A 23,673-nucleotide genomic window follows, 5' to 3' on the forward strand; every position below is an offset into this window, starting at 1 on the left:
AAAGCCACGTCAGATCAGTGTCTTTGCTAACCCAAACTAATAAGTTAGCCTACTAAAAACTATACCTAGAACATGTTTATCTGTATTTTTACCACTAGAGAGCAACAAACCACTCTATTACAGTTTTAATCTGTGGAAAGAGCATCAATAGAAGAAATATTAAACTGAGAAAAAGATGGTGAGGTTTCATCTCTGTGTTCAGTGATCTGTATCAGAGTCTGTTCACTTTCTGCTCTAACAGCTCAGAGTGTCTGCAGTCTGACTGAGGGAGGTTTTTGTACGGCTAATAATCACTGTGTGAACACGCCGGCATCATCTATTTCATGGTAACTCTGACAGTAATAAACTGCAGCATCTTCAGCCTGAACTCCACTGATGGTCAAATTGAAGTCAGAGTCGATTCCACTGCCACTAAACCGAATTGGAGTTCCTGACTCAAGATGATCCACCCAATATATCAGGAGCTTTGGAGGCTGTCCTGGTTTCTGCTGATACCAGGACAAAACAATTCCACTGTAAACATCCTGATTTGTTTTACAGTTGATAGTGACAGTGGATCCTGGTGTAATCGTCTTCACTGCAGGTTGAGTCACAGTGATCTGAGCTCTGCATCCTGCAGACAAAAACAAATCCTTCATTTGTCAGCAGAAAGAAAGGAGAGAAAAGGCAGCACATCATGTTAGAAATGTTGCTGAGTGAATGAACCTGTAAAACAGCAGCAGCTCAGCGTCCAGATGAGGATGGTGATGAGGGTCATGGTGCTTGTTGCTTCTGCTGGCTTGACTGACAGATCTGAGTCCTGCAGTGTTGAACTCACAGGACTATAAACCTTCTCAGTTCACTGGAGGATCAGCTGACCATGCAAAGCCTCCACTCTATGGAAATCATTTCTCTGCTCTCAGCACCAGACAAACAGAGACACTGAACCAACACTAATAGATACTGGATTTAAAACTCTCATCATCTTATTGCAATAGAAGAAAATCAAACAGAAACAACATGAAGGATTTTCACTTCTTGGATTCAAATTAAATCTGTCTTGGACATCCTAGGATCATTTGACTCTTTTTATAAAACTCACAGGTAAATATATTATATATCAATGTAAGATGATATTTTTAAAAACTTTTTATTAATTAAGTTACATTGAAAAATAGTTTTAGCATTTAAACATAATAGAAGCTGAATTGTTAAACAATGTTGCACAGGATGGAAAGTAACTCTTGATTCTCATTAATGATAAACCAAAAATATTCTTTAAAATTATGAAGCAATTTAAAGCTGAATTAATGTTGAATGATTTGCAGATTAAATACAGTTTAAACTGGGATTTTTATGACTTTAAAAACATAATTTCAGCAGCTAGATGTCTACTGACAGTGCAGGAGGTTTTTGTACGGCCTCTCAATGAGTTTGTATCACTGTGGTACACTTTTGGTGGAGGAACCAAACTCATCGTTGACTGTAAGTATCAACATTTATTATTATATAAATCAAAAATAAGTTTTAATTAATCTTTATTCTGATTAAACGTTATTATTTTTGGGAGCATTTTATGTGTTTTTTTTCGTATTTGTTTGTTTTTTTTGTCAAAAGATTCAAGATGTTACCATTCAGTCAAACCATTTATATGTCATAAACTTTTTATATGTATTTTATTTTGTTTACCACATTAAGTGATTATTTAAAACAAAATATTACATCAGTTCTGTTTTTTAAATTAAATAGTGATATATTCTTTTTAGACTTTATCAAAGATTCTTTGCTAAACCACCAATATATCCTTAAATTAAACATTTAATGCATTAAAATTTGTTGGCAGTGCCTGTAATAAAATATTAAATAAATAACATAAAAATATAAACTTTATTTTGAGCAATTTAAGTTTCCAGTCCGTTAACTTGATGCAGTAAAGAGGAAGTGAAACAGACAGATGGAAAATCTTTCACTGTGTTCAGCCATTTTGTTTTCATGAACCAAATCTTTACAGAGCCACTAGATTTACAGTAAAATGTTGTTTTATTCACATTTATATTTGATGTCATGTTGCTCTTTTGATTCCAAGTCCTGACGAGTCGAGGTCAGAACATTTCAGCTCTGATGTGTTTTCATCTGGAAGCTGCAGGAGATTTTAACGTGAAATAAAAAGCTGAAAGTGAAGTAAACACGGATGAATTAATCCCAGCCTCTAAATCATCCGTCTCCTCAGTGTTATTATAATCCACTATGATATCTGTGTGTCCCGACCAGCAGACGTTGATCTGCTCCTCGTGTGTCTCTGCTCTCCCCTCCAGCCGGCCCCACGGTCAGACCCTCAGTCTCTCTGCTGCCCCCCTCCTCTGAGCAGCTCTCTGGGGGCTCGGCCACGCTGCTCTGCCTGCTGAGCGGCTACTCTCCTCAGGGAGCCCAGGTGAGCTGGGAGGTGGACGGCGGTGACAGAGGGGGTCCTGAGCAGCTCCGAGGAGGAGAAGAGCGGACGCTACGGCAGCAGCAGCACCTTGAGCCTGAGCCAGGAGAAGTGGATGAGAGGAGAGCTGTACTCCTGCAGGGTGGAGCATCAGGGCCAGAGCCAGGTCCAGAGCATCACAAGGAGCCAGTGTGAGGGCCAGAGAGGCTGACTGAGGCCCAGAGCAGGAGCTGTTAGTGGGAGAGCAGCAGGACAAACACCTGCTGCTCTCATCAATAGGAGTCTGGATGAAGACAAACTAAAGCTTGTGTGACGCTGAACTAAACTGCTGACAAACGTTCAACAACTTAGACTAATGTGTGAAGCTCAGCAGCTGGATGTGAGTGGGATTCATTTGCTGTGTGTTTTAATAAAGCTTGCTCTGATACATTATAATGGAGAGTGTTTCATTGCTGTCATGACAACAAGACAAAAGTTCATTTTTATCCAGAGTCACACTTTCAATAATGGTCACTAATAACAACTGATTAAAACAAGTGAAACAGTTTTCTTGTTGAAAACTTCTGCAGTTTTTCAATCATATTTTACTATAAAACCTTTGGATCAGAAATATTATCAGAAAACATGATTCTTTGTGAATTTATTTGAAACAAAGAAAAGAAAATTTCATCTAATAAACTATGAATATCAAGTCAACTAAGGATTGTTCATGGGAGAACAAACTGAAAACAATCTGACTCTATAAAGTTATCAACATAAAAGCACAAATATAAATCAAAGATTCGATTTTAATGCTAAAAAGATGTTTTCTTCTAGGTTAATTGTTTTGTATCCACAGTGTCTTGTTGAGCATTAAATTACTTTAAAAAGCAGTGATCACTCCTTGGATTAGTTCAGTAAAATATGTAAAGATAAATTTCAATTGATCCTTTAATAAAAAAAAGGCAATCAGTTTGATTACACTGAGTAAAAATATTTTGTTATCTCAGGGAAAGTAAATGTTGATATCAGATAATCTGAATTACTGAAATGAAATTTTGTTTGATTATCTCATGAATCTAAAAATCAGGTTTATTACAGAGTTAAATCAATTGATTATTGGTTGTTTCCTGTGAGTTTTGTAAAACAGTTCACACAAAGATTACAATATTGTTGTTTAACACAACAATCAAACTATCAAGATGATTCTTTAAACTTTTTACAAAGTAAACGTCTAATTAAATCCTAAATGTAATATTTATTTTCTCAGCTGAATGCATTAAATAAAATGTAATAACATTTATTTATTCTCTTAAATACAGGTTTAGATCTATGGTCTGTTACAATTCAAACATTTCTAGCTGAGTGTCTGACCCTGAATCTGGAGGTGAATGTCTATCCCCTGAATGTCTGGAGGCTGAATGTCTGGAGTATGAACTGGAGGCCCTGAGTGTCTGGAGGCCCCTTAATGTCTGGAGGCCCTGAGTGTCTGGAGGCCCCTGAATGTCTGGAGGTCCCTGAGGGTCTGGAGGCCCCTGAATGTTTGGAGGCCCCTGAATGTCTGGAGGCCCCTCAGGCCCCAATCACTGCCTTGATATCTCAGTCTTATAATTCTAGATCTAGAGGTTTAACATCAAACTATTATATAGATTTAACCCCTTTGAGTTTTTGGATCTATAAATCAGTCTGCAGCCAAGTTGTTCTAGAGGTTAAATAGATTTTATTAGGGCTTAATTTGAAAAATGACAGCAAATTATCTTATTTCATAACGTTATAACCTTTGACCTTTTCTCCTCTGGTGTGTTTAACAGCTTCAGTCTCAGATCAACTCAGACCTCCATGACTGTCAGCAGCAGAAACAGAAACTTTATACTGTTGGGGAAAATATAGACTAGATTTGCTTTGCATTTCCCCTCATGATGGCAGTGATATAGTTAGATCCAATTAGATTATTGATTATTATGGGTTGTTGCTGTGTTGTTGTACAGTGTTTTTGTTCTGTGCTTTTAAATAGAGCCCTGCAAAGGTCTCTTGAACTGCAGCATCTTCAGCCTGAACTGATGGTCAAAGTGAAAGATTACTAAGAGGTGGAGTTTCTGCCTGAAGCTTTTTTACAAGATAAATTAGATTCTTTGGAGGCTGTCCTGGTTTCTGCTGATACCAGTTCAAACCCTCGTCACCATCAGGCCATCTGAAAACATCCTGATTGGTTGTACAGTTGATAGTTACAGTGGATCCTGGTGTAATCGTCTCCACTGCAGGTTGAGTCACAGTGATGTGATGGAAAAAGTAGAAAACATTTGACTGTCTTTCATCTGAGAACAAATGAAAACAGAAGCTGGTCGTTCCTCACCTTGCAGCTGCAGCAGCAGCGTGATCAACAGAGGACTCAGTAACATCATAGCTGAGAAAAATTGGACCGTCAGGCTGCAGAGGAGCTTCTCTGAGTTTCACTTTAAACTGATCCAGGAGCAGCGAAGCACAGCAATCATTCAAAGCAGCAAACAGTCAAACAGACACCTGGAGTGTGAGGAGGTGAAAGGTCAGGCAGATGCAAAATACAAGAATTAAATATTTATTCATGAATTATCTCAGTACATTCTGTAGTTTTACAATTTGTTTTGCTTCATTGAATAAACAAAATAAATTTTCTCCATTCTCAACTAAAGTAAAAAGTTTTGGATCTGCTGTTTCTTTGAAAAGGTTTGCAGCTTTATTCAAGTTTGATGATTTAATTGAGATTTAGGTTTACCTGATGTTTGAGGAAAAGTCTCTGGATAAATGTGGTTCAGTTCACTAAGAAATCAAAAAAATACAACAACCTTGTTTATTAAAAGATTAAAAGATGTAACCAACATGTAAGAAAATGTTTTTGGTGATTTTGCAGTAAGGAATCATTCAATGGTCCACTAAATGAATCCTTTGGACACTGCCTTACGTTGTCAGTGGTTGTTTTGTTTCATGAAACATTTGAATCAAAACTGACGTTGTTTCTTTTGATTACAAGAAAATAATCATTTCCTGGAGAAACTTACTGTAGATAAATTCAACCTGATTTAGTTTTTAAACTTGATGTTGCAAAAATTAAGGGGAAATTTATAAATGTTTCATGTGATTTATCTTCCAAATTAAATTATTCTGGTAATAAAAATTAATAAAGATCTATGTTGTGTTTACTGAAAGAAATGGACACAATTATGTATGAAAACTGAATTTATTAAATATTAATGTGTATTCATCATGGACTTTTTCTTTATTTGATGGAAAGAAACGTTTTAATATTTTATAAAATATTAATTGTAGTTAATTATAAAGATTTACTGCAGAGCTTCAGGCCTTGGTGAGGTTTCATCTCTGTGTTCAGTGATCTGTATCAGAGTCTGTTCACTTTCTGCTCTAACAGCTCAGAGTGTCTGCAGTCTGACTGAGGGAGGTTTTTGTACGACTAATAATCACTGTGTGAACACGTAGCCACTGTGGTGACTCTGACAATAATAAACTGCAGCATCTTCAGCCTGAATTCCACTGATGGTCAAAGTGAAGTCAGAGCCGCTTCCACTGCCACTAAACCGAGCTGGAGTTCCTGAGTGAAGTGTGCTGACAGAGCGTATCAGGAGTTTTGGAGGTTGTCCTGGTTTCTGCTGATACCAGAACATACCCTCGTCACCATCCGACCATCTGTAAACATTCTGATTTGTTTTACAGTTGATAGTGACAGTGGATCCTGGTGTAATCGTCTTCACTGCAGGTTGAGTCACAGTGATCTGAGCTCTGCATCCTGCAGACAAAAACAAATCCTTCATTTGTCAGCAGAAAGAAAGGAGAGAAAAGGCAGCACATCATGTTAGAAATGTTGCTGAGTGAATGAACCTGTAAAACAGCAGCAGCTCAGCGTCCAGATGAGGATGGTGATGAGGGTCATGGTGCTTGTTGCTTCTGCTGGCTTGACTGACAGATCTGAGTCCTGCAGTGTTGAACTCACAGGACTATAAACCTTCTCAGTTCACTGGAGGATCAGCTGACCATGCAAAGCCTCCACTCTATGGAAATCATTTCTCTGCTCTCAGCACCAGACAAACAGAGACACTGAACCAACACTAATAGATACTGGATTTAAAACTCTCATCATCTTATTGCAATAGAAGAAAATCAAACAGAAACAACATGAAGGATTTTCACTTCTTGGATTCAAATTAAATCTGTCTTGGACATCCTAGGATCATTTGACTCTTTTTATAAAACTCACAGGTAAATATATTATATATCAATGTAAGATGATATTTTAAAATATTTTTATTAATTAAGTTACATTGAAAAATAGTTTTAGCATTTAAACATAATAGAAGCTGAATTGTTAAACAATGTTGCACAGGATGGAAAGTAACTCTTGATTCTCATTAATGATAAACCAAAAATATTCTTTAAAATTATGAAGCAATTTAAAGCTGAATTAATGTTGAATGATTTGCAGATTAAATACAGTTTAATCTGGGATTTTTATGACTTTAAAAACATAATTTCAGCAGCTAGATGTCTACTGACAGTGCAGGAGGTTTTTGTACGGCCTCTCAATGAGTTTGTATCACTGTGGTTCACTTTTGGTGGAGGAACCAAACTCATCGTTGACTGTAAGTACCAGAAAGTTTTTCTTTGTAGCAAAATTAAAAGAATTAAACTTTTTTTAACTTTACTGATTTAATTTCCAGCAAAGTTTGTTCATTTTATTTGATTTAAAAATGTAAATGTTTATAAATTTGTTACTGAGCTTCACAGAAGTTTGTGTTGCTCCACAACTGTGAAAATCTAAAACAAACATCCAGTAAAAATGATCTTGAGAAACAATAAAATATACAGTTCAAAGTCATTTTATTAATGTTTTGGATAATTTAAGTTTGAATTTTTCTATCATCAAAACCAACATTTTACTTCTTTTCTCAGTTTTTTGTATTTTCTGGGTCATTTGTATCTGTTAATCCAACATGTTTGTGATAATTTCTTCATTTTTAAACGTTCAAGCTGAATTCCTGTCAAACTGAACTAATATTTAGTGAGTGAACTCAGAGCAGCTTTGTGTTCATGGTTCATTTGTTTTCCATGTAGTTTAAAGGAAGTGAAAGAAACAGATGTGGACGTTTGAACTGTTTCCACTTGAATGTTTGGTCTCTCAGTTGAACCATCAGAAAATCGTCTCAGCGATTCGTTACTCAGAGTCTCCTGTGATGAAGACGTGCTGAGTAACGAAAGTGAAGTGTCTCCAGCAGCCTGGGTTCTCACTGCTGCGTCTTTTCCCCCTCTCTCCAGTGGGTGTGTTGCACCCTGACCTCCCCTCCAGAGCAGCAGCAGCAGAGCGTCACTCTGGTGTGTCTGGCCAGCGGCTTCCCTCCACCTGGAGGCTGGGCTGGAAGGTGGGGGCAGCAGGTCCTCAGGGGTGTCTAGCAGCCTGGAGGTGCTGGAGGGGACGCCTCAGGTGGAGCAGCACCTGAGCCTCCTGCTGACCAGTGGAGGCGGGCTCAGTGAGCTGTGAGGCCAATCAGAGTGGACAGAGTCCTGTCACTCAAACCCTGGAGCCTGACCGCTGCTCAGAGTAGAGCTGCAGCTTCATGGCTGGAAACCATCATGCTGTCATGTTTTATTCACAATCATTACTTTTCACCTTTCATTTCTTTGTGTTTCTCATGTAACTTGGAGTAAATGGATTGTTTCAATAAAAGTGCAGATTTAAAGAATCACTGTCTTTGTATTTATTGTTGTGTTTCAACGTTCATGTTCTTCATCAAACATCATCTCATCTTCATTTCTTTAAAGTTTATAAAATGTTTTAGAAACCTGCACATGTAAAAACCTTTAGGTAAAATCTAAAGACTCTTTAGTGTTTGTGAGGCAAAGCTTCAGAAAACTTATAGAGAATCCATAATTATAAAACTAATTTCAACATCTGTGTTTATAAAATAATCATTTAGTGGATTTGAACCTTAGATATTCTTTGGTTTTACTTGTAACTTCTGTGATGTGTTCACTGAACCAGTTCTCATCATTTCTCTGCACCTGCAGCTTTCAGTCAGACTGAAGGAGGTTTTTGTACGACTATAAATCACTGTGTGAACACGCCGCTACCATGGTAACCCAGACAGTAATAATCTCCAGCATCTTCAGCCTGAACTCCACTGATTGTCAGAGTGAACTGAGGCTCTGATCCACTGCTGCTGAAATGACTGGGAGTATCAGATTAATTATTTTATAAAATAATTTTAGGCTGTCAGGTTTCTGCAGGTACCAACTCAGATCATCATTGATAGATACTTTTTGAACCTGATAAAGAACACAGACAACGTATATATGATTTAAATTTTTCAAAAAACTCTGATGGCAGCTTCTCAAGCCGTTCACAGAGAGTTCTGATCTTCAGCAAATGTTTGTATAAAGAAAAACTGAGCAGTTGTAAAAACAGCAGAGGTCGTAAAACATATGATCTAAGTATTTTTATTGATAACTAATCTGATCTGAGCAGTTCAAATCTTATTTATAACAAAACAAAATACTTGACAATTTAGGCATTCTCCATTGATAAAATTTGTCTAAAATTAACAATCTGATCCAGGTCAGAAGATAAACAGACAAGGAAGAGAACACTTTAACAGTTGAATTTGAACTGTATAACAAAGATAATAAATTCTACATTTTTGTCATTTTGACAGTGTGTAAACCTTATCAAAAGCCAAGTATAGAAAAGAGGAAAGACAATGATCAAGATTTTTGCAACAGAACATACAATGAATAAATGGAATAGAATGTAATAAATGAAAAAAAAAACAAAAAATCAAATTAAGCAACACTTGTTCACAGTTTGATTAGGAGTCATTCAAAATGAAGTCATCTGTTTGTTGATTACAGAAATTCATCATTGTTCAGAAAAGTCAGAAACTTGAACAAGTCATCTTCGACTCATAAGACTGTTTTAAATCTTCAGCTCATATAGCTCAAAATAGTTCTCTGTTCCTGATCAGGCACATAAAGACGTTGGGAGATTTTAACCCTCCTGACAGTGAAAATCAAGACAACGTTTGCATAATATGTTTCTCAGTTCAGCCATTTCTTTCATAGTATTTTAAAATGAAATGATTAGTCAAGTAATCCGTATGTTTGTCTCAAATTGATCTCTCCTAGACCAACCCAGGAAAAAAGACTTTGCATGAATTTTCTCCACATTAAATAAGAATTTTGAACTCAGTATGTGTTTAGGCCTCCCATCTTTTGACCTCTGATTTAACTGTTCGTTTAGTGTAGATCATTCTCTTTTGATGAGCATATCGGGTTAATCAAGGAAACAATTTGTCCTAATTTTAAACATGTTCATTTGCAAAGAATAAGTTTAACATGTGAGATAATTTTCTGGCACTTAAACAGTGTTGTCTCCTGTCTCCTCTTTGAGTGTGATGTTACTCCTCTCCTGAAGCAGGTTGTCACAGTCTGGTTGTCCTTTGACTTTGCAGTGTGGAACTCTCAATCAGGCTGTTCTTTGAAATCCTGTTTACAGTAGGTGTAAACTCTGTTACACAGGTTCAGGGCACCGTCTAGAACAACATGTCCATTATTATAAAAAGTTTAGAGATCCTGGTTTAGCTCCTGCTAATGAAATGATTTGGTATATACAGTTTGTTGAGATCCACAAAATCATCTGCAGTGAACAATTTAAAAGATTGAAATATTTACAGTCTATGGAGGTCAATGAATAGTCCTCCTCCATGGTCTGTCTCCTCTTAGTGGGAATTGGTCTGCTTCAGAGACACATCTGTTTGTCAGTAATGTTACCTGTCTAGACCTGAGTTATTATAAAGCATCTCCAACAGTGTGATCATGTTCATAAGCAGTTCTATTCATCAACTGACCACAGATTCGTACTGAGTCATGCGGATGAAGCTCAGGCTTTTCTCCAAACATCAAACAGCAGTCACAGTACAGTAGAAATCCATCTGGCATATGTCTCCATTGCTGTTGGATGTCAGAACCCCAAACTAAATGAGAATCTTAGCGTTTCTTCAGGGTTCCAGACGATACAACTATAATGTAGCCTGAGCAAAAACTCTCCTTCTCTCTCCGACTTTGATCAAAGTATGCAGCTTGTAGTGACTGAGATGTATCCATCTGGGTCTTCAGTAATCTGGCTATTGGTGTGGTGATCAGTGATCAACTGGTGGTCCCTCCACCGTGGACTGGAGTTCTTTCAGACTTTGACATAAACAGTCTCTGATGTTTCCTGTGGGAAACAGAGTCAGAGGGCAGTAAATTTGCATTTGAGCCTCTTTCTGTCTTAGAGTCCTGATCATAATCTGTGTTTGCTCCTCATCTGCTTTCTGTAAATCTGAAGAAAACATCAGTAATCTCAGTCTTCCATGAATTATCAAATGGTGTTAGTCCTTCCTGTGTGGTTGTAATTTTTGTACAACTTTCAATCAACATTCTGGCCATGCCTGTTAGTTGTTCCATACTAATCTACTTTTACAGTTCCATTGATTCTTTCATTGTCAGTGGTTTTAATCCTATTCTAATGGTGGCCATGTTTTATAACCTTGTTTAAAAAGGTCCATTCACTATAAATAGTTTGGTATGCCATTTATTGAAATAATGGTTTTACATAGCTTAATACTGTCAAAACATCTACATGCTCTGAGACTATTTCAACCCATTTAAAATGCATCAATCATTAAAACAATTTATAAACTTTATTGAAAGTTCAAAAATCTTGTAGTTTGAAATGGATAAGATGGTTTTGGGAACCTGCCTCGTTTTGGCCTTATGTTTCCCTGAGAATTATATTTCACACAGACAGGACATGCAGTACAAAAATTTTATTTTAGTTTTTTGTAGTAAGAATTTGTTTTTAGTAAGAATTTAAACCATATGTTGTGAAATGCTGTTGTATTATAGTTTCCATCCCCCCTGTTGACACATGGCAGGAGCTTCTACAACTTTAAATAAAGATTTAGGTAGGACTGGTTTGTCAGACTTCAAAAATGTTCTCATCATTAATTTGCCCTTAATTATCCATCCTTTTTCAACTTTGGCGTTATTCTGCATGTCTTTGAGCACTGCTTGTCTATCATTTGTTGTTCTCCTTCAGTCTGGAAAGCAGAATATGTTCATGTGTCACTCGCATGAACTTGAGTATTTAACTTCACAAAGTGATTGTTTCAGACGTCACAGCTGGGGCTGTAGCTCCAACATCTTCACTTTCTTTGTAATCAGTGGCTTCAGAAGCCATTTGGTTCTGTACCCACATCTATGTAATTCATTTATAGAATTAAATTCTAGATTAACTGTTCAATTTACATCAACAAATACTTTGTATATTACTTCAGTATCAGTTATTGTCAATGCTCAAGATATTTAATTCAATTCAAACTATGTATTACCAGGATACTTCTTCAAAAAGGAAAGAAGAGAAAAAAAACTTTCAAATCATTTTTTATTAGACTCTTTGATGATTTTTAGTTGGTGTAATTTAGTGGCATAAGTTTTGTTAGGTCTTTGCTGACCTTTTAGTAATTTCAGTTTTCCTTTAGGTTTGACTGCGTGGACCCTAAGAGGATCCTTCAGTGGTTGCTGTACAGGACTCAGAGTTAACTGGGACAAACTGAAAGAATTAATATTGAACATAAGCCTCTAAAGCTTTCTTTTCTGGCTAGATAATATGTGAAAAAGTTAAAGAAACAAGTTTTCATTGCAATAACAGTGTATACAACAGTATGGACTTATCTTTTGATGTTTCCTTTCTGTCTCATTTCTCCCCCCTCCTCTTGCTTTTGGCGTCGCTGGGGTGCAATCCTCCCTCCCCCCTTTAACTCGCTCTGCAGTTTCTGGTGTTGGATCTTGAGTTATCCAGACTGTCAATGTTCAAACAGTTCACAAATGAAACAAGCATCAAATAGTTCAATTTGTTGTCTTCGTCTCTGAAGCACATTATCTTTCCCTTCTCCACGCTGATATCAGGGAGTAGATCAGCAGATTTAGTTCAGTTGCATTTTAGTGTCTGGAGGTGATGGAACTCTTCTTTGTCTTCTTGATGCTGTCAAGCTGGTGATGAAGGGACTTCATCTGATCCATTGCAGGACAGCATAAGAGGTCAGATGCACCCTGTGACTCAGACAGAGGAAAAGGAAAAAAGCAAATAAGTCAATGAGGTTTATCTTTCTTTTGTGTTTTTTGTTCTAAATATCTCATGTATATCTTTTCTCTCTTTTGATTTATAGTTTTGCCACTTATTACCCAACATTATTTATATTTTATAATTCTAAATCATTTAGAACACATATAAACATGAAACATGTTAAAGTAGTCTCTTATATTCTTTGCCATGTTAGATTTTAAAATGTAGACTGTAAGTTAATTTAACTTAGTCTGAGTGAACATCTTATCAGAGACCAGTGAATTACTTTGGTTGTTGATCCTTAATGCTGAAACTGTCAAAGGAGCCTCCTCTCATTTGGAATTTAAGTGAGATATGAGGCTGGATAAAGTCCAGGTGTACCATACTCTGATCGCTGAGAATACAGCCAAAGGATCATTCAAGTTGGTGTTTTAACCTTTTGTAATTCTACCCAGTAATCTGCATTGTTCTCTGAGAAAATGTTTTTCTTTTTTATTGTTTCATTTAATTTCTCATCAAGTTGTTTTTGCATGTCAAAATTCATTTCTAAATTTCCTCTTTGAAGTCATAACTCCTTTTCAAATAAAGACAGTTGTCCACATCTTAGAACTTTTGTTTAATTCTGACAGATGACTATAATTTGGTTTAAAAAATTTGTTCTAACTCTCTCACACAATCTTTCACAGCAACATGAATTGTAACACAGACAGAGACACAAAACACAAAACAATTAGTCAGATTTGTAGTCAGTCAAAAAATCATCAGTCACCAATTTTCAGTCTGTCCTCATCATTTTCTTTTATCAAATTTTACTGAAGCTTCAGGAATTTTCCAATGTTTTTTTTTTATTTGTCATGTTATAATTTAATTAATTTTAAACTCTAGTCTTCAGGAACCTGTTTTAAATAACTTGTGCACATTTAAAAAGATATCATTATATTAGGATCTAGCAATACAATAATTTCCTGTTGTCTGGTACCAGTTTTTTTTTTTAACCTGGCGCTTATTTCAGACACACCATGTGTTTAACTTTCAACATCTCAGTACTTCTCTTCCATTTAGTCAGGTACATTACGTTTCCTGGCTCCATCTGAACATAAACTTTCCATCTTTAAGACTTCCTTCCTTGAACTAATTTACAGTGTTTTCATCACAATAATTAAACCTAGAGTGAACTCTATAGAACGAGGGATAGGAAGAGTGGAGTGGTGGCATCTTCTTGTTGCTGTAACTCTCGCTTCGACTCAGAAAGGTCTGAGTGTTATCACAACAAGCCCACACTCACTTTTCACTGTCTTTAGGTGTCACCACTTGACCTTTCCCTTCATGTGTGCTTTTTACTTTCATTAAATCACTTGCAATTTAGCTTGAAAATTTTGGTATTTTGTGCTTTCTCAGAGAAATGTAAATCAGCGCTCAGTGCCTTCTGAAAACAGGCTTCTACTTGGAGCCTAGCTTCAGCGTTTCACTTTGGATCCCAATTCAATGGAGAGGTTTATCCCAGAGAGAAGCACCATTCCTCCTTCACACACATCAACAAAGCAGCAGATAAACACCAATATCAACACAGCAATAAAAACTTCCTATCTGTGAGGACTTACATATGTGTCCTCCAAGTAAAGGCTCTGAAATTTTTGCCTTTAGTTGAAACTCTGTCAACTGGGACTCCAATTCTTTAGTCAAAATAATATTTGAGGACTCAAACCTTTCTTTAGTCAAGCTGGTATTTGACAAGGACTCAAACCTTTCTTTAGTCAAGCTGGTATTTGACAAGGACTCAAACCTTTCTTTAGTCAAGCTGGTATTGACAGGACTCAAACCTCTGTCAAACTGATATTTGACAAGGACTCAAATTATAACTTCTTTTGTTTTAAAATTCACCTGTTTCTGTAGTTGTCTGGTTGTCAATCGGATCTCGTCTCCGCCGTTGACAGACAAAGTCGGACCTGCGTGATGAAGAATTTGCTTCCTGGTCTTTTCCAGGTCCAGTTGACTCTGGCCTGCACATTCAGCGCGTCTTCCTCTGCCTGACAGCGGGAAGATTTTCAGCACCAAAATGATAGATACTTTTCCTTGAACCTAAATAAAGAACCACAGACAACTATATGAATTTTGAAGCTTTTGCAAAGGAGAACTCTGATGGCAGCTTCTCCAAGCGTTCACAGAGTTCTGATCTCCTCACGCAAACTGTTTTGTTGTCAAGAAAAACAGCCAAAGACAGTTAGAAAAACAGCAGAGGTCGTAAAACATGTAACCTAAACAACCAGTATTTCCAGGTGTGATAACTAATCTACGATCTGAGCCCGGTTCAAATCTGGTCAAGCTGTTAACAAAACAAAATACGACTGCTCACAGGCAATTTAGAGGGCATTCTGGTTGATAAGAATTTAGGGTCTGAGAACACAGAATTAACAGGCAATCCTGACCTCCAGGTCAGAAGATAAACAGACAAGGAAGAGAACACTTTAAACAGACTGAATTTGAACTAAAGTAATAACAAAATGATAATACCGAAAATTCTCTAACAATCATCAACTCCTTCACTGGCTGAGCAGCTCAGAGAGACCGTCTCCCCCAACGCCACTGACTTCACTACTGGAGACTGAGTCACAGAGGGATTACCATCTGATCCTGCAGGATGGCAGCAGCAAACAGTCAAACAGACACCTGGAGTGTGAGGAGGTGAAAGGTCAGTCAGATGCAAAATACAAGAATTAAATATTTATTCATGAATTATCTCAGCACATTCTGTAGTTTTACAATTTGTTTTACCTCATTGAATAAACAAAATAAATTTTCTCCATTCTCAACTAAAGGAAAAAGTTTTGGATCTGCTGTTTCTTTGAAAAGGTTTGCAGCTTTATTCAAGTTTGATGATTTAATTGAGATTTAGGTTTGACATCGTCTGTTTTTGAGGAAAAGTCTCTGGATAAATGTGGTTCAGTTCACTAAGAAATCAAAAAATACAACAACCTTGTTTATTAAAAGATTAAAAGATGTAACCAACATGTAAGAAAATGTTTTTGGTGATTTTGCAGTAAGGAATCATTCAATGGTCCACTAAAGGCCCCTGAACCTCCCTTTGGACACCCTGCCTTACGTTGTCAGTGGTTGTTTGTGTTTCATGAAACATTTGAATCAAAACTGACGTTGTTTCTTTTACCAGATCACATTTACAAGAAAATAATCATTTTCCTGGAGAAACTTCAGAGGAAACCACTAAACTGTCCAGATAAATTCAACCTGATTTAGTTTTTAAACTTGATGCTGCAAAAATTAAGGGAATATTTATAAATATTTCATTTGATTTATGTTCAAAATTAAATTATGCTGGTAATAAAAATCTAATAAAGATCTATGTTGTGTTTTCTGAAACAAATGGATACAATTATGTATGAAAACTGAATTTAATAAATATTAATGTGTATTCATCATGGACTTCTTCTTTATTTGATACTAAGAAATGTTTCAATATTTTATCAAATATTAATTGTAGTTAATTATTAAGATGTACTGCAGAGCTTCAGGCCTTGGTGAGGTTTCATCTCTGTGTTCAGTGATCTGTATCAGAGTCTGTTCACTTTCTGCTCTAACAGCTCAGAGTGTCTGCAGTCTGACTGAGGGAGGTTTTTGTACGACTAATAATCACTGTGTGAACACGTAGCCATCATCTGTTTCATGTTCACTCTGACAGTAATAAACTGCAGCATCTTCAGCCTGAACTTCAATGATGGTCAAAGTGAAGTCAGAGCCGCTTCCACTGCCACTAAACCGAGCTGGAGTTCCTGACTGGAGATCATCCACCGAATATATCAGGAGCTTTGGAGGCTGTCCTGGTTTCTGCTGATACCAGTTCAAACCCTCACCGGTTAAATCACTGTAAACATCCTGATTTGTTGTACAGTTGATAGTGACAGTGGATCTTGGTGTAATCGTCTTCACTGCAGGTTGAGTCACAGTGATCTGAGCTCTGCATCCTGCAGACAAAAACAAATCCTTCATTTGTCAGCAGAAAGAAAGGAGAGAAAAGGCAGAACATCATGTTAGAAATGTTGCTGAGTGAATGAACCTGTAAAACAGCAGCAGCTCAGCGTCCAGATGAGGATGGTGATGAGGGTCATGGTGCTTGTTGCTTCTGCTGGCTTGACTGACAGATCTGAGTCCTGCAGTGTTGAACTCACAGGACTATAAACCTTCTCAGTTCACTGGAGGATCAGCTGACCATGCAAAGCCTCCACTCTATGGAAATCATTTCTCTGCTCTCAGCACCAGACAAACAGAGACACTGAACCAACACTAATAGATACTGGATTTAAAACTCTCATCATCTTATTGCAATAGAAGAAAATCAAACAGAAACAACATGAAGGATTTTCACTTCTTGGATTCAAATTAAATCTGTCTTGGACATCCTAGGATCATTTGACTCTTTTTATAAAACTCACAGGTAAATATATTATATATCAATGTAAGATGATATTTTTAAAATATTTTTATTAATTAAGTTACATTGAAAAATAGTTTTAACATTTAAACATAATAGGAGCTGAATTGTTAAACAATGTTGCACAGGATGGAAAGTAACTCTTGATTCTCATTAATGATAAACCAAAAATATTCTTTAAAATTATGAAGCAATTTAAAGCTGAATTAATGTTGAATGATTTGCATATTAAATACAGTTTAAACTGGGATTTTTATGACTTTAAAAACTTAATTTCAGCAGCTAGATGTCTACTGACAGTGCAGGAGGTTTTTGTACGGCCTCTCAATGAGTTTGTATCACAGTGGTACACTTTTGGTGGAGGAACCAAACTCATCGTTGACTGTAAGTACTAGAAAGTTTTTCTTTGTAGCAAAATTAAAAGAATTAAACTTTTTTTTAACTTTACTGATTTAATTTCCAGCAAAGTTTGTTCATTTTATTTGATTTAAAATGTAAATGTTTATAAATTTATGACTGAGCTTCACAGAAGTTTGTATTGCTTCACAACTGTGAAAATCTAAAACAAACAACCAGTAAAAATGATCTGGAGAAATAATAAAATGTACAGTTTAAAGTCATTTTATTAATGCTTTGGATAATTTAAGTTTTAATTTTTCTATCATCAAAACCAACATTTTATTTCTTTTCTCAGTTTTTTGTCTTTTCTGGCTCATTTGTAGCTGTTAATCCAACATGTTTGTGATAATTTCTTCATTTTTAAACGTTCAAGCTGAATTCCTGTCAAACTGAACTAATATTTAGTGAGTGAACTCAGAGCAGCTTTGTGTTCACGGTTCATTTGTTTTCCATGTAGTTTAAAGGAAGTGAAAGAAACAGATGTGGACGTTTGAACTGTTTCCACTTGAATGTTTGGTCTCTCAGTTGAACCATCAGAAAATGGTCTCAGCGATTCGTTACTCAGAGTCTCCTGTGATGAAGACGTGCTGAGTAACGATGAAGAGTGAAGGTGTCTCCAGCAGCCTGGGTTCTCACTGCTGCGTCTTTTCTCCCCCTCTCTCCTCCAGTGGGTGTGTTGCGGCCCACCCTGACCGTCCTCCCCCCCTCCAAAGAGCAGCAGCAGCAGAGCAGCGTCACTCTGGTGTGTCTGGCCAGCGGGGGCTTCCCCTCCACCTGGAGGCTGGGCTGGAAGGTGGGGGGCAGCAGCAGGTCCTCAGGGGTGTCTAGCAGCCTGGAGGTGCTGGGGGGGGACGGCCGCTACAGCTGGAGCAGCACCCTGAGCCTCCCTGCTGACCAGTGGAGGAAGGCGGGCTCAGTGAGCTGTGAGGCCAATCAGAGTGGACAGAGTCCTGTCACTCAAACCCTGGAGCCTGACCGCTGCTCAGAGTAGAGCTGCAGCTTCATGGCTGGAAACCATCATGCTGTCATGTTTTATTCACAATCATTACTTTTCACCTTTCATTCGTCTTCCTTGTGTTTCTCATGTAACTTGGAGTAAATGGATTGTTTCAATAAAACTGCAGATTTATGAGAATCACTGTCTTTGTATTTATTGTTGTGTTTCAAAGTTCATGTTCTTCATCAAACATCATCTCATCTTCATTTCTTTAAAGTTTATAAAACGTTTTAGAAACCTGCACATGTAAAAGCCTTTAGGTAAAAACTAAAGACTCTTTAGTGTTTGTGAGGCAAAGCTTCAGAAAACTTATAGAGAATCCATAATTATAAAACTAATTTCAACATCTGTGTTTATAAAATAATCATTTAGTGGATTTGAACCTTAGATATTCTTTGGTTTTACTTGCTAACTTCTGTGATGTGTTCACTGAACCAGTTCTCATCATTTCTCTGCACCTGCAGCTTTCAGTCAGACTGAAGGAGGTTTTTGTACGACTATAAATCACTGTGTGAACACGTCGCTACCATGGTAACCCAGACAGTAATAATCTCCAGCATCTTCAGCCTGAACTCCACTGATGGTTAAAGTGTAATCAGTACCAGATCTGCTGCCTCTGAATCTAGATGGAGTTCCTGAGAACAAATTTGAAACATAATATATAAGAAGTTTAGGAGGCTGTCCAGGTTTCTGCAGGTACCAACTGAGATAAGAACCAATATTAGAACTTCCTGTGGCGCTGATGGTCACAGTCGCTCCAACACTGACTGACTTTGTTGGTTCAGACTGAGTCAGAAAATTATTGGCAGATGATGCTGAAAGTAGAAATGATCAATGTTAAAGGAAAACAGTAATAAGTATGAGTTCAAACAAAACTTGATAGATAAATTCAAAAGTCAGTCTGACCCTGAGTGAGAAAACCCAACACAACCATCAGAGCGACTGGAGACGTCATCCTGATGCAGCTTTCAGTGTCGCAGCACAAACACACTTTGGACTTTGTGCAGCAGAAGAACTTAAAGCTTGAGGAGCAGCGATGCATTGAGATCATGCAAATCCACACCTGCAGTGATGAAACAGAAAACAGAGAACTGATTCAGCCACGTCTTCATCTAGTGAGAATATTCACTTTTTATTTTAACTTCACATCAAATAAAGTATTTATTGATTACTGCAGCAGTGTCTTAATTAAAACCAGGGAGATGCAGCAAATCATCCCATTTCTAAAGTTCTCTCATCGGCCATCATGGCTTAGATAACAAATCTAAAACATTGTTGGTTCATTAATCTCTGAACCTTCTAGCATCTCAACCCACTAAAGATCTGATGTGGAATCAATTTTCTGGTCCATTCGGGTCTTCTGGTTCTGATCTGCTCTGCCTCACCAGAAACAAACAAATGCAGCTTTCAGCCTCAAGCAACACAAACCCAGAAAATTATCTTAAAATACTGTAAAACAGTGGAATCAGAAATCCTTTAAATCTAGTTTATAATCCACCTTTTATAGCTGATTTGTTGCTGCAGGATTTATTGTACAGCTGATGGTGACATTGTCCCTTTAATGTGTTGTTATAAAGTAAAATACACACAAACAACAATAGTTTGACATAAAATAGATCCATACATTGAACAAAATAAGGTTTAAGTTTTTGTATTGTAACCTGATTTCATGTTACAATTATCCTCAGTTTGTTTCTTTCTGGTTTGTTAAGATTTTCCAAGTGACTGTGATCAATTTGGATTAAAAATGTCCTTTTGTGTTTATTATTTAAATTTTGAGTTTTATACTATTTAGTATCGATATGCAGCCATTTTATATTAGCTTATAAACTATACTTTTAATTTATGTTGACATTGAATGTATAGAAACATTGTTTACACGTCGTCTGTAGGATATGATGAATTTTGTTTATTGGACAGCTGATCAAATTCACTTCATTAATGTTCTTCAATAAACACTAAATTAAATAGATTCTCATCTTTTTTATTTCCAAAAATCTATTTATTGACTTTTATATTTCAAAAGAGACACACAGACAAGTAACTCTCAAATGACCAAAACAACAAGCAGAGCCAAAAGAAAACACATGAACAAGTTAAACCTTCAAGGTGACAAATAGAAGTTGGTTGCAGTGAGACAAAATACTTTCAGTTTTCTGTCTCAGGGATTAATGTTGAGATTTAGTCCAGGACATTTAATCTGAACTCCAGAATTGTCATTGAGGTGAGCTCTGATCCACTGCCTGGATCTGGGCATCCAGGCATCAGTGGTTCAGATTTTTATACATTTTTTGAGCAAGTGAGAACATTTTGAATAAACATGAAGATAACAGACTTACAACTCACTTTACTGGCTGAGCAGTGGTAAAATTTAACCAGAGTTCATTCAGTCATTCACCATTATGAGATTTTATATTCTCCAAGACTGAGTCACAGAGGATTTCTCATGTCTTTTGAACACACAATATTTACCCTTAATCATAAGGTGAGTTTCTCCAAACAAGAGAGTTTGATAATGTTGACATCCAGGTTTTTATTGGGGTCTGCAGATCTCAGCACCTGATCAACTATATTGGACTGCAGTAACATCATAGCTGAGAAAAATTATGGGCTTTTGGTCAACCTTGTTTATTTGAGTTTGAAAAAATTCTGATCCAAACCAGGACAGGGATTCACTTTCAAAGTACCGACAAAAGTGAAATTTTATCCAAAACCTCCTTCCAAAGATTCTGAGGTCTCAGGGATTTTCTCAAGGCATGAATCAAAATACAAGAATTAAATATTTATTCATGATTATCCAGAATTCTGCAATTAAATTTGTTTTAGTAATGTTGAATAAACAAAATAAATTTTCTCCATTCTTCAACTAAAGGATCCACCACATTACAACATTTGTACTTATATTTTAATATGATAGTCTTGTAATTGATCGAACATTCTAGTGTAGAAATAATATTTAACCTGTCTAACTTTGTGTTTCTACTTTCCTGGATATTTTTTTCTTGTTTATTGGAATCCAGACAGTTTGCAACAACTTGATTTACAAAATATAGAAACGTTTTGGTTAGAAAGTGAAATAATGTTCTAATAAAATTTTGCAGTAAAAATCATTCAATGGTCCACTGAAGAACTTGATCTATTAAGAGCAAAATAGAAAGAAGAAACTTAGGAAGAAGAAAAATAAAAACTGATTTTAAAATTTACTGATTGGTTTCTTGGACCTTAGAGGTGAAATCATAAAATCCCAAAACAATAACTCACATTTTTATTTGTTCAGACGTGATGAGAAGGAGGTTTGAAACCATCAGAGTTTTGCAGCTGCTCTGAAGATAAATAGAGATAGTGATAAATTTATAATCACTGGGACAAATCAGCCTCAATGATAACAAGAGATAAAACAGAGGGAGCATTTCTGACCACTGGAATGATTGGAGGTAGAAAATGAGTTGATCTGTATCAGTGAAAAAAGTTTTCTTTAAATCTAAAAATGTTTCCAGATTTATTTACTGTGCTAGTAAAAATGATTTGTCAAAATTAAGATGTTTCCTTTTTCCATTGTGTATTCATGCCTTTTTATCTTTTTCTTACATGTGAATCTTTTAGAAATGTTAGAGTTTCCAGTCGTCTCTGTGTTCAGTGATCTGTATCAGAGTCTGTTCACTTTCTGCTCTAACAGCTCAGAGTGTCTGCAGTCTGACTGAGGGAGGTTTTTGTACGGCTAATAATCACTGTGTGAACACGCCGCCACATGTGGTAACTCTGACAGTAATAAACTGCAGAATCTTCAGCCTGAACTTCACTGATGATCAAAGTGAAGTCAGAGTCGCCTCCACTGCCTCTAAACCGAGCTGGAGTTCCTGAGTGGGGTTTATACACCCTATATATCAGGATCTTTGGAGGCTGTCCTGGTTTCTGCTGATACCAGTACAAAGAAATTCCATTGTAAACATTCTGATTTGTTTTACAGTTGATAGTGACAGTGGATCCTGGTGTAATCGTCTTCACTGCAGGTTGAGTCACAGTGATCTGAGCTCTGCATCCTGCAGACAAAAACAAATCCTTCATTTGTCAGCAGAAAGAAAGGAGAGAAAAGGCAGCACATCATGTTAGAAATGTTGCTGAGTGAATGAACCTGTAAAACAGCAGCAGCTCAGCGTCCAGATGAGGATGGTGATGAGGGTCATGGTGCTTGTTGCTTCTGCTGGCTTGACTGACAGATCTGAGTCCTGCAGTGTTGAACTCACAGGACTATAAACCTTCTCAGTTCACTGGAGGATCAGCTGACCATGCAAAGCCTCCACTCTATGGAAATCATTTCTCTGCTCTCAGCACACTCATGACAGATTATTATGTAACCTATGATACTTTATTAAATAACACAAACCAGAATGAAATATGTTAAAGTCAAAGTTAATTTTTCACCTCTGGTGTCCTTACCAACACTCTGCTCTTTTGTACAGCTCTTTACTCTGTGAACACTATAGCATTGTTGCCGAGTTTATTTGATCTGTATTATCTTTATTGATCATGAAGCTCTCAGAATGCTGCTGATCAGTCTCTGAAGCACGAACTAAATTTAAAGCTAGCATGTAGCATCTTTAATCTCTTAATGTTTCAGATAACTTTGTGCAGGATCAGACTCTATCAGAAGGCAGAACTCAGTCAAGCAGATGATGTTTGAGGAGACTGATGTTTTTCTCAGCACCTGTCCATGTGAAACTGAGAGAGCCATAGTTAGTAAAGAAAATATTTCAACTCCCTAAGGACCAGTTCATCTGGAAATACTTAATTCTGCTTCTTATGCGATTTTCTTAAAACAGAATACGTTTTCAATACCTTAACTATGATGCTTTCTGGTGGCAGTCTACCTTAAACACTGTTTTTATTTATATTCATCTATGGTTTAAGCAAATTGAGTAAGCTAAGAAGAATATCTTGTCGGAAAATCTGAATTTCTGAATGAAAATCTTGTAAAACTGCTTAACTTTAGCACATTTGAGCTAATTGATCTTGTTTGAAAAAACACTTAAGTGTCCAAAATTGATTAAAAAAAATTTAATATTTTGATTTTGTTCAAAAATTATATGCAAGAAAGCTACTGTTTTCATGTTTACTGTATTTTGTAAATTTGTTTTTAAAAGAAAAAGGGATTTATCTTTAAGATAAATTTGATATTTGACATAAATGATGAGAACTAAAAAATAAAAAATAAGATGTTATAGGTCTCATTGAATTAGACAACTGGTTTCCGTCAGCAACCAAGAAACAGAGTATCAAGAGTTAAAAGAGATGATGAGGGGTAT

The 23,673-nt window shown here is 36.6% G+C and overlaps 5 gene segments (V, D, J or C); 2 read left to right on the plus strand and 3 right to left on the minus strand.

Moving 5' to 3' along the window:
- Nucleotides 1-2,839, plus strand: part of LOC122846622 — a 3,817-nt gene extending 978 nt beyond the window's left edge. The window contains 3 exon segments of the C gene segment in view: nucleotides 1,053-1,083; nucleotides 1,363-1,464; nucleotides 2,295-2,839. Coding sequence covers nucleotides 1,053-1,083; nucleotides 1,363-1,464; nucleotides 2,295-2,618 — 457 coding nt within the window.
- Nucleotides 2,840-5,838: 2,999 nt separating this feature from the next.
- On the minus strand, nucleotides 5,839-6,389 carry LOC122846623 (the record flags this gene model as incomplete). The annotated part of the segment is given in 2 exon segments: nucleotides 5,839-6,164; nucleotides 6,257-6,389. Coding segments are annotated over 2 exon segments (459 nt in total), but the record flags the coding sequence as incomplete, so codon positions are not given.
- Nucleotides 6,390-16,125: 9,736 nt separating this feature from the next.
- On the minus strand, nucleotides 16,126-16,977 carry LOC122846236. The segment is given in 2 exon segments: nucleotides 16,126-16,507; nucleotides 16,600-16,977. Coding segments are annotated over 2 exon segments (384 nt in total).
- Nucleotides 16,650-18,508, plus strand: LOC122846624. The segment is given in 4 exon segments: nucleotides 16,650-16,658; nucleotides 16,947-16,977; nucleotides 17,254-17,358; nucleotides 18,042-18,508. Coding segments are annotated over 4 exon segments (468 nt in total).
- A 366-nt stretch (nucleotides 18,509-18,874) lies between these two features.
- LOC122846238 lies at nucleotides 18,875-22,700 on the minus strand. The segment is given in 3 exon segments: nucleotides 18,875-19,097; nucleotides 22,299-22,410; nucleotides 22,503-22,700. Coding segments are annotated over 3 exon segments (387 nt in total).
- Between the last annotated feature and the right edge of the window lie 973 nt (nucleotides 22,701-23,673).

Source organism: Gambusia affinis, linkage group LG16 (assembly GCF_019740435.1).
Source record: "Gambusia affinis linkage group LG16, SWU_Gaff_1.0, whole genome shotgun sequence".
Taxonomy (NCBI): domain Eukaryota; kingdom Metazoa; phylum Chordata; class Actinopteri; order Cyprinodontiformes; family Poeciliidae; genus Gambusia; species Gambusia affinis.